The 15,474-nt window shown below is 33.9% G+C and overlaps 1 protein-coding gene across 3 annotated transcripts in view; it reads left to right on the top strand.

Moving 5' to 3' along the window:
- Positions 1-15,474, top strand: part of LOC126835381 (cyclic nucleotide-gated cation channel subunit A) — a 136,331-nt gene that overhangs the window by 53,867 nt on the left and 66,990 nt on the right. For all 3 annotated transcript variants that reach the window (XM_050567928.1, XM_050567929.1, XM_050567927.1), the window contains exon 2: positions 1,811-2,059. In XM_050567928.1, coding sequence (XP_050423885.1) covers positions 1,892-2,059 — 168 coding nt within the window. In that variant the 5' untranslated portion in view covers positions 1,811-1,891. The remainder of the gene's footprint in view (positions 1-1,810; positions 2,060-15,474) is intronic.

The raw sequence follows: 15,474 nt of genomic DNA, 5'->3' as shown, positions 1-15,474 counted from the left end.
GCTTAAACGTGAACGCTCAACCCCGTAGTTTTGGCCATTAAGCGGTATTAAAGATTTTACTTTAATAGCCATTGTTCTATGCCAAATCGTGTCCGACTCCTTTGAAGTTTCTGCGTCTCGGGATTTTATTTGACATTTTCCCGAGTACCATTTGTCTACCATCAAACGACTTATTCGAACGACAACACAAAGCGTGCAAACATGTGTTTACCTGGTGGGTCGTGCACGTCAAAAGCAAACGAATTTCCCTCCGGCTCCTGGGTTGCATATTCTACATGTTATGGCCGAGATTATACACTGTAGTGCGGATACACAGCTTACCTTGGGCGGTACAGCATGATGTATTGGAACCGCAAAAAAAAACAAAAAAAAAATCGTTTACCCGAAAACAACCGGCAAACAAATTTCCCTTCTCCGAATCGTTTTCACTTCCGACACATACCCTCGTCCGCGGTCCCGGGGCAGCTTTTGTGAAACTATAGGCGTTTACAGCACAGGGAAAAGTCTAACGCGGATAACCTAACCGACCGTTTGAGAGTTTCTTATTGTGACCCCTATAAGCAAAGACACTGGCGGCAACGACGAGCCAAATAATAAACCATAGCCAATAGATATTCGTTGATATTCGTTTGAAGCGCAAATGGAAATTGAAAAAAAAAAACGATATGGCGTTTCAGAGCAATAATATAGCTTGCTGTATAAAATACACTTGTAATCGTCTTAAAGATTCACTTAGTATCTCACTGTTCTGCCGGTTTCTTTACTATCCACACACACACACAGGTTTAATCGTCGCTATTCGATTTTTGCATACTTTATAAACAACAATTTCCAGATAATTCGATGCAAAGCGCCGGAGAAGAAGGCGGCAATGGCTTAGCACGTTACATCGTATTAGAATAACCTGATAACACTCTGTTATTGTATTTCTACACATTTACATAAAACCCCCCCATTGACGGTAATGTTACACAAAAGAGAGAAGATATACGATACACTTATTTACATTTTCGGGTGTAAAAGTAATTCGTCTTGGTCGCGACAATGTAATAATTAGAAATGTAATATGTTTTTCGCGCTAAATAAAAAAATCACAATATTATGTACCCATGTTAAAATAATATAAATATATATTGTATTTTTTTTTGATACGCGACACTCGGTCTGTTTAAAATAATATCAAATGGTGTCGGCAAACCCGATTTGATTAAATTTTACCCAATATAAATTACCTATACCAAACGGTTATAATATCACAATACTTGTTTTGCACGTGGTGTAATGTACTATGTAAAAAAATACACAGCTAGTAAAGAGGACTCGACTCAGTGTATTAGATTGAAACTCATTTATGCATACTTTTTTAAAAATCTGTATTCAAACTTTCTGGAAAAAAAAAAACACAAGACTAAACAACACACGATTAAAAACACAATGACGTGTAAACGATTTAATATAGTTACCGGTTGATATCGATTTTCAGTTGATATCTTGTCAGGTATATTGTGTACATCATAATGTGTCGTTTTTTTACTAGGAAAACCCAAAACATATCAAATAAAGCAGTTACGCATAATATGTTTGGCGTCTAAAGAATAAAGTTTTCGATCAAAATTGCGTTACTACTACTCTAACAGTAAAAATACAATTCATTGAGCACATTACCACGTGTACAATGAGTTTGAACTTATTTTCTCATCCCGACTGGGTTTTCCCTCGATATTACTTCCCTTATCAGCGAATCACGCCTACTCCAGGCATTTTACGCCAAAGACATTGTATACATTACACGTTATCAACTTTGTTTCAGGTGTGACGGACAACCTGACAACTTAGGCACGTCACGGGCGCGGGTTAAGTGGCGGCTGCGGCACGTAAACAGCGGCGGCCAATGTGGATCCCAATGATGGCTGCGGCCGCACAACACGACAGGGTCGTACTGTCACCGCGTCGGCTACAGCAGCAACAGCACCAACAGCTCAGCCCGTCCCCGGAACGGGACCGACATGGCCGGTGCACTTACCTACACATGGTGCCCATGATGCCGCCGGCTTTACCGGTAAGTCTGTGTATTGTGATGTGCAAGTGCCCCATAGATCGCGCCAATTATACGTTGCACTAATATTGCGGCATTTGATTGTAACCGGTTATCACTTATCAGTTATCACATTTCGCGGTGACCGACCAAAGAGAACGTTGGAACCGAGGTATATAACCTCTTTGGTATAACCCGACCAAAATTTCGCTAACACTTAACAAACAGAATTTAACAACAATGTTGTTACGATGAAACTTACTTAATTCAAACTTAAATTTTGCTTGAGGGAAAAATGTTTTAAGCACTATGAATTATTCATTAATTTTTTTATTAGAAAAAAAACAATCTGTACAAAATAAATTTACAATAAGTTTTTTTTGTGACATTTTATGTACATAGCATTAGTAACGTCAAAGGAAGTCACCCAGTGGTAACACCTCATTAGTCTTGTTATAGTATTTTAGTTTTGGTTTTATGTTGTCGTTATTTTGTTATGTCAAAAGGTCTGCGTTTAAGTCGACGTGGTGGGTTGTTGGCTTTTTTCCTTTTGTCTTTGAGGTGAGGTCCCCTGGTCAATCGCTTGTCCAAAATTATGCCTAGGTACTTAGTTTTGTTTTGGGTATTAATTACTGTAATGTTTAATGTTATATCCGGGCATTTTCCGGATCGGAGGACACTATGAAATATAGTAAAATATATTTTACTACAAGTATAGAAAAACATTTTTTTCTTTTTTTTGATATTCATATTTTCCGATAAAATTAGTGTCTTCCATCATATGGATCACCCTGTATATATATTACATACATTACACACTTACAAAATGGCGACGAAGGTGAAAAAGTTTGTACACATACAGCGTGATCGATTCAACGCCGCGATTGTTACTTTTAAAGTTAATAAAAGGTTTAAATTTAGGTTCATAGTATTTTAAAATAAAATAAATAAGAACGTATTCAAACAAACAAAAAAAAAAACCAATAAAGTTTATGTTATATTTTCCAAGAAAATGAGTGCCTCGCGTCGAATCGATCACCCTGTATAGTTTTATTTTAAAATTTATGTCGCCCTTTAACGCCGCCGCCAAAGTGTCCCATAAATTAAAGTAGACGTTTTTTATTTTTTCTTAGAAGATTTTGCCCGAAGATTGTACCGCCAAAATTGTGAACCCTTTAAAAATAGATATATTTTTAATATACACACAATATGACCTCAAAACACATAATAATATGGCGTTAAGTTTTATCGCCTTATTATAATAACTAATTTTACTTAATTAGCTGGTGATTTCCGTTGCTTCCGACGGAAGTGTTAATACTTATGTATACTTGTACAGCTAAACATATCGTTTAAATGATCATAACAACAGCTAGAGAGGATGTGTTGAGAAAATATGCAGTATATTATAAAATTGAAGGTTCTAAGTACTCGACCTCCGTGTATAGTGAAGAAAAACGGTATATATTTATATTACATTCGTTTTAGCAAGTATTGTTAAACGTTCTGAACCTGTTCACAGACATTTGAATTATATCCAGCAAAAACGATTACCAATAAAAATGTATCCCAAGTCGTACGGCCAAGAGCAATGTTTAAGTATAATGTTAAGATCAAGGTTGTTTTTAAAGGGGGAGGGGGGCAGTAGAATATTTGGTATTTTTCCCTACCATGAATGCTTGGTGAGTTTTACTCTGTTGGACTTAACAAGTAATTATCTATGCTCGTATAGTATTTTTTTGGTGTAATGTGTATTTTGCATAGTAACTAAAACGTAGAACATTAGTGTGTTCAGGGAAAATCATTTCATTTCGGTTATTTTTAAGAGCATCTAACCTGGACTTACCGCGTATATTATTCATGTGCCACTCTGTGGTGTTGCGACGGTGATGAAAAGGACCAAAATCGTCTGTTCACAGTGAATAATATTCCAAAACGGAATGAATTTAAAGCCAATCAGCGTTTATTGTTGCTTACATAATTGTGTACACTTTTGTTAGTGTTTTGTAAAACCGAGTAAATTTAAAAAAAAAAAATGTATTTTTTTTAAATACAGCCAACGGCCGTGACGTTTCCGACAAAATCCAATTATTACTTGCTTATAAAATATGTTAACGAAGTTACCGTTTGCTCCTTTCCAGACACTCATAATAGTACAAGCGACAATAATGATGATCATCGTTTGCTTTAAGACACTCGCACGGACGGTATTGACGTTTTTTCCCGTTTGAAAACCGAATTTCCTTTGACTTTGCCCATCCCTCTTTAATGATATCTGATATCGCGTTTCCTCTCCTAAAGTTGTACGTTGCAAAGTTCGGCTTCAAATGGCCATCTTGATTTTGTTACCAATTAAAACGAAACAAAAAAGTTGTTATTTCAATTTTTCAACGTGTTGTTTTTATTGTTCCATTTAAAAAAAAATGAAATATTATATTATAATTAAACGAGTTGTACAAAAAAAAACGACCGACATATTTGGACATATTTTCTTTTGGATATTTTTTACCTAGAACCGGATCATATACACGGTAGTCTAAAACAGAGTTATACTCTTCTCTTGCTTGATGTGTATTTTTCTCCGTCTCTGTTCTCCGGCTGCTTTTAGTAGCCTTTGCGTTTTTTTTTTTTTTTTTTTTTGCTACCTTATCATTGCCGGGCTTGTAAATTTAATAGTCTCTCGTTTTATCTTCGGCACCAAAGCCCCCTAGGGACCATACGGACCGAGGTGCGACGGCGGTAGTATTAAAACACCTCTCTCTCTCTCTCTCCCTCTGGAAACGGCGCATGTGAATTTAATCGCCAAAACTATGACGGGGAGAAAGGACCTACCACATCCATGTGGACCGAGTCGAGGGGAGGGTTCGCCGCTGTAAGTATAATGTGTTCGTCGGCTAAGAAAATATTCTTTTGTGCGTCCGCCGAAAGCGTATATACATACTTCATATTATATTATATATTATAATAGTAATAATAATGTGATATATTATGCCGCGACATGTGCATAATATCGTACACACTGGCTAGTGCAACAGCGCACCCGTTATTGAGTGTGTCGAGGCGATGCTATGATCGATAAATGTCTAAAAAAAAATATCGTTAGGCTACTACCATGTTAGTGGTATCATTAATTTTAAAACATGCTCTATACATTGCCCGCACGGAAATCGAATACAGAGAGATTATTGTAAACACCGAAGTCGACATAATTGATGAGCGCAATTGTGTTTTAGTTCTAAGAACAAAGTTTGTGCACATCATTCACATCCATGTTTGATAAAACGTTTTTTTTTCCCGGTACGGCATATGTACACCAGAAATGGGCATAAAGTTTATTTTTTACACACATATATATATATATATATATATATATATAAATATGACAAAGCGTTACATTGGCGATGACGTTACTGTTGTACTGTGCGCAGTATTATAATAAATGAAATAAAACAACAAAAGTTTCATTCGCTGTACAGACAACAAATACTTTTTGATATTTATTTACAAATAGTTGTTTTTTAAACCATCCAGAGATAATTGTTTTATTCGACCTTATCGAGCGTTGTTGGTTTTAATGGCCGAAAAATAGTCATTCCGAGTGTTACAATAAAAGATAATTTACATCGACTAATATAATTTAGTAACGTAATAACATTATGCAGCGAAAAATAATAATAAGAAAGCTCTCGGCGAATTCTCGAAATGAATTAATTTAACGACGACCGGATATGAAAATAAATGAAAAATATCAAGCGGCAGTTGGCGAGACCTCTATATGTAAGTGTCATTATATAAGATGGCGAAATTAAATGTTATAACGCTTCTTAAAAAAATTAAAAAAAACGAAAAATAATAACAAGGGAATTTGAAGGATTTTTCTAGTCACTCATAAAGAACCGTCTCGGTCACATAACACATAGTAATGTCAATCCGAATGATTTTTTTTTTTTTTGTGCTAGTCTTTTAAGTATAACCTATGGTGAGGTAGGGAAATAGAGATTAACAGAGACAACTTGGAATTTAGATTACAATTATTAACCTGTACGGTCTTTGATGGATGTTATTACCGGCTTGACCGTCGCCGGTACTTTTACCGTTACCGGGCGAGACCGTATCTCATTAACATATCCGGGTGTAAAGTTTAGTCAACCCAGCGGATCGTTATACGGACCGTACGCGGTGGATTTTGGAAGAGTACCGTTGGGGTAAAAGTTTATTTTTTCTGAAAGTGAAAAGTTTCGTGTAAAACCTTTTTGACCTATAAATAAGTTTACCTAGTCTAGAAAACCGTTTCGGACACCTGTTTGAAACGGCTTAAACGGCGACCTTGGTATATATTTTTATCAAACAGAAGTACATATGGGCGCATTTTAGCGGTTAAAATGAATTTGTAAACTGTATGTGTAATTCTCGTTGAAGCATTTCTGTCAGCAATATTCGCTTATCCGTCAAAGTATGATGCAAACATTATTTTGAAACTGTTTTAACAATTGAAAGGAGGGTGAGTGGATAAAGGTGTTAACTGACACATTTGTTGTAAAACAGTTTTTAGTTTGAACGAATGAAAGTGCTAGGATATTGTACAACTCAATTTAGCAAAATATCATAACAGTTGAATGTGTAGTTGAACAAAAAAATTAAAAACGTTCCAAACATTTGAATATATATATATATATATATATATATATATATATTATATATTGACTAAAATGTTACCTCCTGAATAGTTTTGAAATTGTCAGTTAACACCTTTTTCCACTCACCCTTTCAATTACTATACAATATTATTTTGTACACACGGTTTTTGTATTATAGAAATAATTGGTAAAATATATTATTGTACAGCGAAACGGTGTTTTACATTTGAAAATAATTTCCCAATAATGAAATTTTTTGTAGTGTTTTCGATAGCTTTACGTTTGGCCGGCAAAGAACAATATTTACTTTATTTCAAAGCCTTTACTTGACTAGAGCAACATTTGGCAGCAAAATTGGTTTGTTTCTTTTATCAATTTTTATATTTCCTTTGTTGCTGACTTTAATTAAAAAAAAAAAAAATCAGCCTTGTGCTGCTAATAACGTTTGCTGTACAAATTTTACATTGTACATATACTGTACTTGTATCATACTTTATACATAAAGGTGTATATTTGTATATGCTTTACCTTTCTCCGTGTCTTGTGGCTGTTACTACAGGTCTGAGAACAAGTATTATTATCGTCATCACTAATAGCTGTTGTGGTTTAAAATAAAACAACCGTTTTATGTGTACAACAAAAAAAACCACCGTCATATTTTGTTTAGAATTTTTTTTTTTTTTTCTAGCCAAACAAAGATCTATCAGATCATTCGGCAAACTATTACTAAATTTCCAGCCCGGATTAGCCACTCCGATTTATCATGTTTTTTTTTTCGCTGTGACAAGTTACAATTTTTAATTTATCAATAACTTTTAGAGCAAATACATGTCATTAGACGCGAAGGGTTGACAAGAGCCATTCGAGAAACTAATTAGGAGCGCCCACTTCAAAATTTGGGTTCAATATTAGTTTCGGATGACTTGCGGTAAACGGTTATTTTGTTGTTTGTTTTTTTTGTAAATATTTAACAGGCTTAACATAAAGGCACGATATTAATTATCTTGAAAAATTCACCAAGTACTATCACACCCGTCGCTAAGTACCTAATTGTTTTTAATTTGGCCAATGTTTCAAAAAATACACGAGTTCAACTAACCCGTTAAAATCGCAAAGTACTCTTGAAAAACATTTTTTCAAGGCAAGAGACAACAGTCTTCCCGTCCGTCTCATCTCGTACAAGTGATCTTGTTTAGACTGCTAAAACTTGGGTTTAATACATTTTTTACACAATTCCATTATAAAAAAAGGTTTAGGTCAAAATCAAGAAGATTTCAGTAATTTTTAAAGAAAATTCATAGTTGGTTAACTTCGCAAAAATCATAAATGTACTTATGTAATATTGGAATTTTAACTTTTTTCAAATTTTATAACCTCAAAAGATAAAGCTAGAAACATTTTAAAAATGAATTTAAAATTCATATTTTTACATTTGGATATTCTACTGGGAAACGTGTTGGTCTTTATCAAAGTCCAGAAAGTTGTCCACTTTGCTTTGCACCAGAATTTGATTAAACATTAATTACTAATTGTTTGTTCCCAAGGAGAGCAATACCAAAGATGGTAATATCTATGAATAATTAATGTATTGTTCTCGAATTTTTGTTTCTCAGAAAACCGTCAGTATAACAAAATTTGATTGTTTATTTTACAGTGTAATTTTTGTTTGTTTCTTTTTCACAGTCAGCAGTCATCTCCTCTCCTGTGCTATTCTTACTTGTAACATGTTAGGTTAGACTTAGAGTTAGACCAATTCGTTTATTTCCCCGTACGAGATCATCTGTCATTATCTGTGTGGATCTTCTATTGCCTTAGCCAGTGTTACAGTGCCGGTGTATTGTCTTTTGGCGTTTGAGTTTGATTCCTATACCCGTTTTTGCCACTCTTTTTTCTAGCTATTCCTTTGGATACAACGTCGGAGAACATCTCCTCGTATGGTTTTCACACTACTGTGCACTGAAGTTTTCCCATCGGTTACATTTACTGTTGACAGACACACGGCTAGGGTAGGGTGGTCTGTGTGTCGATTTATTGCACAATTATGAGACAAAACGACGGTTTTAGCAAAACGGTGGCGGCGTTTTTTTTCCCCTTCTGTTTTGTGCGTCACCACCGTCCACTATACCAAATTATAAATAAATACGACTGTAAAACGTCACGACCCGCTGCTGTCTCTGTGCTGTTATTTATTAAAACGCCACCGTAGCCGCGTGCCAAAGCGTAAGTACTACTAGGTAGAGAAGTGGTGTCGGGCACCGAATATTTTATCCGAAATGCCGGTGAGAAAAACGTGTCGTGTCCACCTCGGAAAACGGTCGAACGAGACCCCACCCCTCCACCCCAAGATAGACAATTATGTCGGCTGGTTTTCCGTCAGCAATCCCGGATCACGATACTATTTATTTCCAATTTTTATCAGTTTAAAATTCTTTATAGTATCCTATCCCAGAGATGTTATCCAGGCGTTACGGATTACACGGAATACTTATGACCGCATCATCCCATCGCGTCCTGTTCCAGATTAAAAAAACCCAAAAAAAAAATCAGTGTATTCGATAAATACACTGATGCAAAGCGCAATGTGGTGGCCAAATCGAAAGACAGGTCAAAAGTCGAATAATCAACGAACAATACTGTTTTAGGATCAGTTTAATAAATGGGCATAGAAAAATGGTTTTCTTAATTTATACTTTCAGAGGTTGAGATATGTGAATTTCAATTAATATATACATGTTTTAAAACGTTTTTAAACCCGTTCTATATTAGATTAAAAAACTGTATGATGTAATAACAAATTTTCAAATAAAAACTACTTAAGAAATGTGTTGCCTTAAGCTTACAGATGAAAACATATTTATGTTTGAGTATATTTTAAAATCATGTTTTTGGCACAAGATTAAATGTTTGAAAAATATAACGGTAATTATATTATTATATTATAGTAATAATAATTGATTGAGATATTTTTTTAAATGTGAAAAAGTAATAAAATAGTATTCGAAATGTAAATATTACATAACTGATAAAGTATACACTGCAAAAAATGACACATAAAGAAAATAATGTTTTAGATACAACGTTATATATATATACAAAAATAATACTTATTCTATTATAATGTTTTTTGATTTCGTTAATAAAATTGCTCAATGTATTGTACTGTTATATTTTTGTGTTGTTTTTAACGTTTATTTCTTTGGCGTGGAAGCACTAAAGTGGGAGGAGAGGCCGAGTTTGAAAGTATGGGCGTAGGTGTATTTAGAAAAACTACACAGCCATAAATAATTATGGCGTTCAAGAAGTTTTTAACTAGAGACGACCTTTGTTCGGAACTCGTGAAAAACTCGAGGAATTCCTTTCTCTCTGCTAAATTAAACACCGGATCTATACATATATATATATATATATTCTTGAACGATAATTATCTGCCGGCTGTATTCCATAGTATAGCGTTTGTACGATTTCCATGGGAAAATTCGTTAGGTTAGCATACAGAATCCCACAGTGTTTGGATCAATAACGCCTAATGAAGACTGGACCGAGTATATATAGTAATGATATTAGTTGCCGCGCAGTGTATTGTGATTGCGTTAGGCCAATTACGGTAAAATACGATTTAGCTGGGTTTTTTTTTACAAAAGCTGACAAGTAGTCGAGAAAATGTGTGTTAAAATGATATTTTACTTATTAACGCGTTGATAACCGACCTTGAATTGTTAACACTGGGTGTTAGGTTCGACCGTGACGTGACATAGACTAAGTATAAGTTAAAAATTGTCTGAGAAAATTATTCTGCGATTTGGTTGGTTACTCAACACGGCGTTTTGGATAGGCAATTCTGGTACGCGGGTGCGTGTAATTCCAATTTTTGGCAGTTTTTTTTATGGCAAGTGCAGTTAGGTTAGGTTAAGTGCAGTTGTACATACCGCTGATTTGTGACTTATACCTTTCTTTTTACACCCCAAAATAAAACGCCTGATGATTAAAACTGATAGCAGCTGTAGTATTTGGTTTATATGCGATTACTACTGCAAACAAGTCATAAAATCCTGTTTTTGTAAACCATTTTAAATAATATTATTATCATAGTTGCTTAGATAGAACTACCTAAGAAAATGTATTCTTACTCAAGAAATATTCTAATAGCAGACGGGTTGGGACCATATTTTGGATATTAACAACGTGGCTGTATTATTTGAAGGAATAGTTTGTTTGTGGAAGCCATACTTATACGACACTGGACTCAATATTCCAAAAATATTTTGCAATTTTTGACATTGACGGTGTTTTTGGGCTGTCTAATATTTTTACACTATGCCACATTTTTTGAACCCCTCTTCAATAAAAAAAAGTTGCACTTAAATTAACTCTATTTGTTTAACAATTTCTCACCTGACCAACGCAATGCTCTTGAACAAAATCAACAGTGTGTTTTCACTTGGTTATATATTATGGTAAATTTTAATTTTGAACACTAGCTGTTTTAAGTTAATACATAATTTTAAATTTTAACACCTTAAAGGGTGTTAGATAAATGGAAAAATTTACCTGTTCAATACATTGTGTTTTAAAAGCAAAAATTTGTATCAACTTGGAAATTATTTTAACAATTTTTTTGTATGGGTTTTATGTCGGAATTTTTAAATAAATATTACTTTTAATTTGCACTAATTGAGGTAAATGTAAATATGATTTACAAACTGTTATGAAACTTGTATGGAAGATAAATACTTAATTATTACTATTAATTAATTAAATACTTAATTATTAAAGTGGTACAGTTTTTTTTTCTTACAAAACTACATTTTTTAAATATGTAAAATTGTAACAAACTACATGTTAGTAGACTTTAAGTGGAGTTTTAAGTAAAAAAATATATATTTTAATAAATAACTTCATCTTCCTTCGAGGAGTAAACATATTGTAGAATAAAGTTTTCATAGGCCCAAAGTTCACACGTTTTGGCAGTTCATCTCATACTGATAATGGTGTAAAGCATCAGAATATTGTTTTTTTTTTTTTTTTCGGAAACCGTTTAAGCCGTCAACGCTGTTTTGGGGTTTCTCTCATACAGCGAAATGAACATACTGTCCATTAAATTACAACATTTTATTAATCCCCCTCCCCTTCATCATCTCCTCTTGTTTTTAGCATTGGCTGACTCGACGCCAAAAATTGGCTCTCGACGGTTGATACCGTTCGATATTTAAGACGGGAAACTTGTAGTTTATCTTGTGTTTCCCCCATCTCCTTTTTCCACTACATTAGCATACACTTTGCTTCCTACGGTTTCCTTCGACGCGGCCAACAAGGTTAACCAACGTTATTATTTGATAAAAAAAAAAACCCATCCAAAAGACCAGGCGCATATCCCGGTGGTTGGCTTTAAGGATTACCCAACATCCCATTACAAAGAGAAAGCCTTTCTCCTTTTTTAAGATCTAAAAGCTCTTAAAAAAAAAAAAAAGCGTTCGACTACTCAGGAAGATTTTGATTTGGAATAATTTGATAACGTTCAACAGTTCGTTGACTTCTTTTCCAGGTCACGTTAGGAATAAAAAGTAAGTTTTTTTTTTTTTGCTTGTTGTCAATAGAAAGTCATTTTTTTCAAATGATCTAATTTAGAGGCAGACGAGCTCATAATGACTGAATTGCAATCGAACCATCCGTATTGGTCATAACTAAGCTCATTTTAGTGTAAAAATCATAAAACACAGCTGACATTACAGAATGTCTTAAACTTATTTTTCAATAAATATTGCCCCTATTCAGCACCATAGTAAATACCGGTTCACCATTTCCTTAGTAGAAATATGAAGTCATATCGAATAACGTTATAAACAAATATAAGAAGACATATATATATATATGTAGGTACATTTTTTTACTTTTGATAACTACAACCACAATGTTTACGAATCTTATTAAAAATAACTGGACATATTTCATGAGATTTCATCACCTTCGTTATTATATGATTTTGTTTTAACCAAAAGTATCGTGTCAAGTGTATAGGCATTTTTTTCATCAAATGCCCATTTTAATTTATGCATAAAAATGCCACACAGAGGTTGAACAACTTTTGAAAGCATTTCGCTGAAACCCACTCGATTTCAATATTGTAATTAAATGTAAATATATTGAAGCCGCTGAGTTTTCACTCTTACTGACCATTTGTTTTGGTATAATATAGTTTACACAGCGCTCCCGTTATTACCCCAAAGTACATTTTGTAAAAAGACAACTATTGTTACTTGTTCAAATGTAATAAAAAAAAAACCAATCGATACGGGAGAAAAAAATATATAATTTAATATAAAAACTATTTTCATATAGAGTAAAAAACAAGGTCGACTATTTTAGTAGCAGACATTTTTTTTTTTTGCTCTGAACATTTTTTCACCTCTATTTAAGTTGAATTCAATTTTTTTTTTTTTTAACGTAGTCAATAAATGACGATATATTATTATTTGGACAGTTGAACCTTAAAAATGAACTGATACGATTTATGTGGTAACTTTCGACCAATATTTTTAATGTGACGGTTAAAACGCTTGAAATATTTATCATCCGGCGCATAACGATAAATCCATCGTCAGCAACTGTTGTAATAAATTGCAATTACAATTACAATAAAACATCGACCTGACCTGACCTAAATTACCATATTCGTTTGCCAGTTATTAAAAATACCGTACACTTCACATTGTCGCAGTTTTGTTTTTATATTGTATTTTTTTAATGCGCAGTAAATATTATGTGAATGTATATATATATATATATAGATATACGCTTTGACCTACGCAATAAAAACCACTTCTTAAAACTATCACTTTATGAGTGTTAACTCTTCGGTTATGATTATTACATTACAGGTTGATAAGTTTTAGAGTAAAAACACTCTTATTGCACAACAACGAGCCCGTGTTTAAGTTATAGCGACTTGTTTAAAACTGTTATTGCATCGCCGTTGCGCCAAAAACGTTTTCCAATACTTTACTGCTTGTGTCAAACGGGCAAATGGTAAACCCAGCCTGTTAAGACGTTATGCCCGGTCAGAGGTTATGATATTAGCCGTAAGGTTGACATGGATTTGCCCTTTTAAGACGAGGTTCTGTGTTTTTGGCGTTAACCGCGGGAAGCTGTCGCCGACCAATAACCGCAGTTCATCATACGACCGGGTCAGGACATTTGACAGTTCCATTTCCTAACTAATGGCCTCGGTGTACCCAATACAATAATAACATCTACCCGTGTCACCGTCGACCGCGTTGCAATTATAATTACAACTATCATTACTGTTACTATTACTATTATCACCGTCGGTGGAATAATAATTGTCGGTGTCAGAGGCGCACGTCCGAATTTACATTGCAACGACCACGAACCCGGCGATGCATGTATTTCGCACAATATCGCGGTTGTGTTAATTATTATTATTACTATTGCTTGCCCCGCAGAGTATCTGGTTCTTATGCGATCAGTTAGTTGCGTGCAATTTAATTTGCAAACATTACCAGTCTCGCACCGAACAAGCAATATCGACTTGATTAGAAGCAAAGAACTTGACCGAAAACCTTTTGCGATAGAAAACGTGTCCTGTACAAACTTTTTACAATTTAATTATTCAAACGACCACCGGGTTTGTGACTCAAATACGAGTCGCGTTAAATTACATTGCTAACAACAAGTGATTTGATTGTAAAACCGAATTATCTGCTATTTTAATTGAATTTTGAAATAAGCGTCTTTTTCTAAATTAACGTGTACCTAGCAAAAAAGATGCAAATGAAAGATATGATTAAATGCGACTCCGTTAAGCAAAAATATGTACATTTTAAAAATTTGAAGTTATACCACTTTTGAAATAAACGACCAATATACCTATAAATTACAGTTAATTAATTAATTAGTTTAGCTGGTTTTAAAATGATTTTATTCGAGTAGTTGCAAACTGTGTAAAAAAAAATTGGAGTATAATATCTATTTAATACAATTAACGGTATATCGTTAGATATATTTTGTTCAGCCTAAATGTTAAATCATCAAATTCTATTGACTTAGTTTTGAACGGACAGCAAGTTTACAGTTTGTCACAGTGCTAAAACGTTGACAAATCATTATCGTTGTCGATGCTGATTAAATAAAACTGATATTTTGAAAATTATACCCAAGTTCTTATAAACGGTAAGCCTTAACAAGCGTTCCTGGAAACGTTTTGACGGGTATTATATAAATTGATACCGTCTGGCAGAATATTAGGTGTGTTAAATATTTTGCCTGCATTGTTGTTACCTCGTTATAAGAATAAAAAATCCGCCATTGACCTAGTTAAAAAAAAAAATTATTTATTTCAAGAAAAAACTTCCAGACTAAGGTGATAATATGAAAATAATTTTGAAATTTAACAATCTAATAAAGGAAACAATTATTTTTGTTTTGGTCATCACGAATAAAAAAAAATGTAATTGAAACGTTATATGTTAGTATTTAAAAAAAAAAAAAACATCTATTATTCCGTTTTCTCAATTGATCGGTATTGTATAATCGTACTAGGAAATTAACAGGAATATCTTATTATGGAATACATTTTGCTTTAATCATCTCAAACCGCAATGACGAGTTCGAAAACCCATTGATTGAAATTAAATATCAATTAAAACACAATCTTACAAACACACCTACCTAGGCCTCCTAATCGGCTAATGTGCGGACAATCGTGAGCGCGATGACCTGGGTTCTGGCACAAACGACACGGTGGTGTTCGTGGTAACCGAATCGTCGAGACGGGGTTAACGGTCG

The sequence above is a fragment of the Adelges cooleyi genome, unplaced genomic scaffold (genome assembly GCF_023614345.1).
Source record: "Adelges cooleyi isolate 19-005CV unplaced genomic scaffold, UGA_ACOO_1.1 ACOO_flye_CR_arks_rails_tigmint_CR_PRNA_23, whole genome shotgun sequence".
Classification (NCBI taxonomy): Eukaryota; Metazoa; Arthropoda; class Insecta; order Hemiptera; family Adelgidae; genus Adelges; species Adelges cooleyi.
Note: the sequence above shows the minus strand (reverse complement) of the source record. Positions and strands in the feature narration are given on the sequence as shown.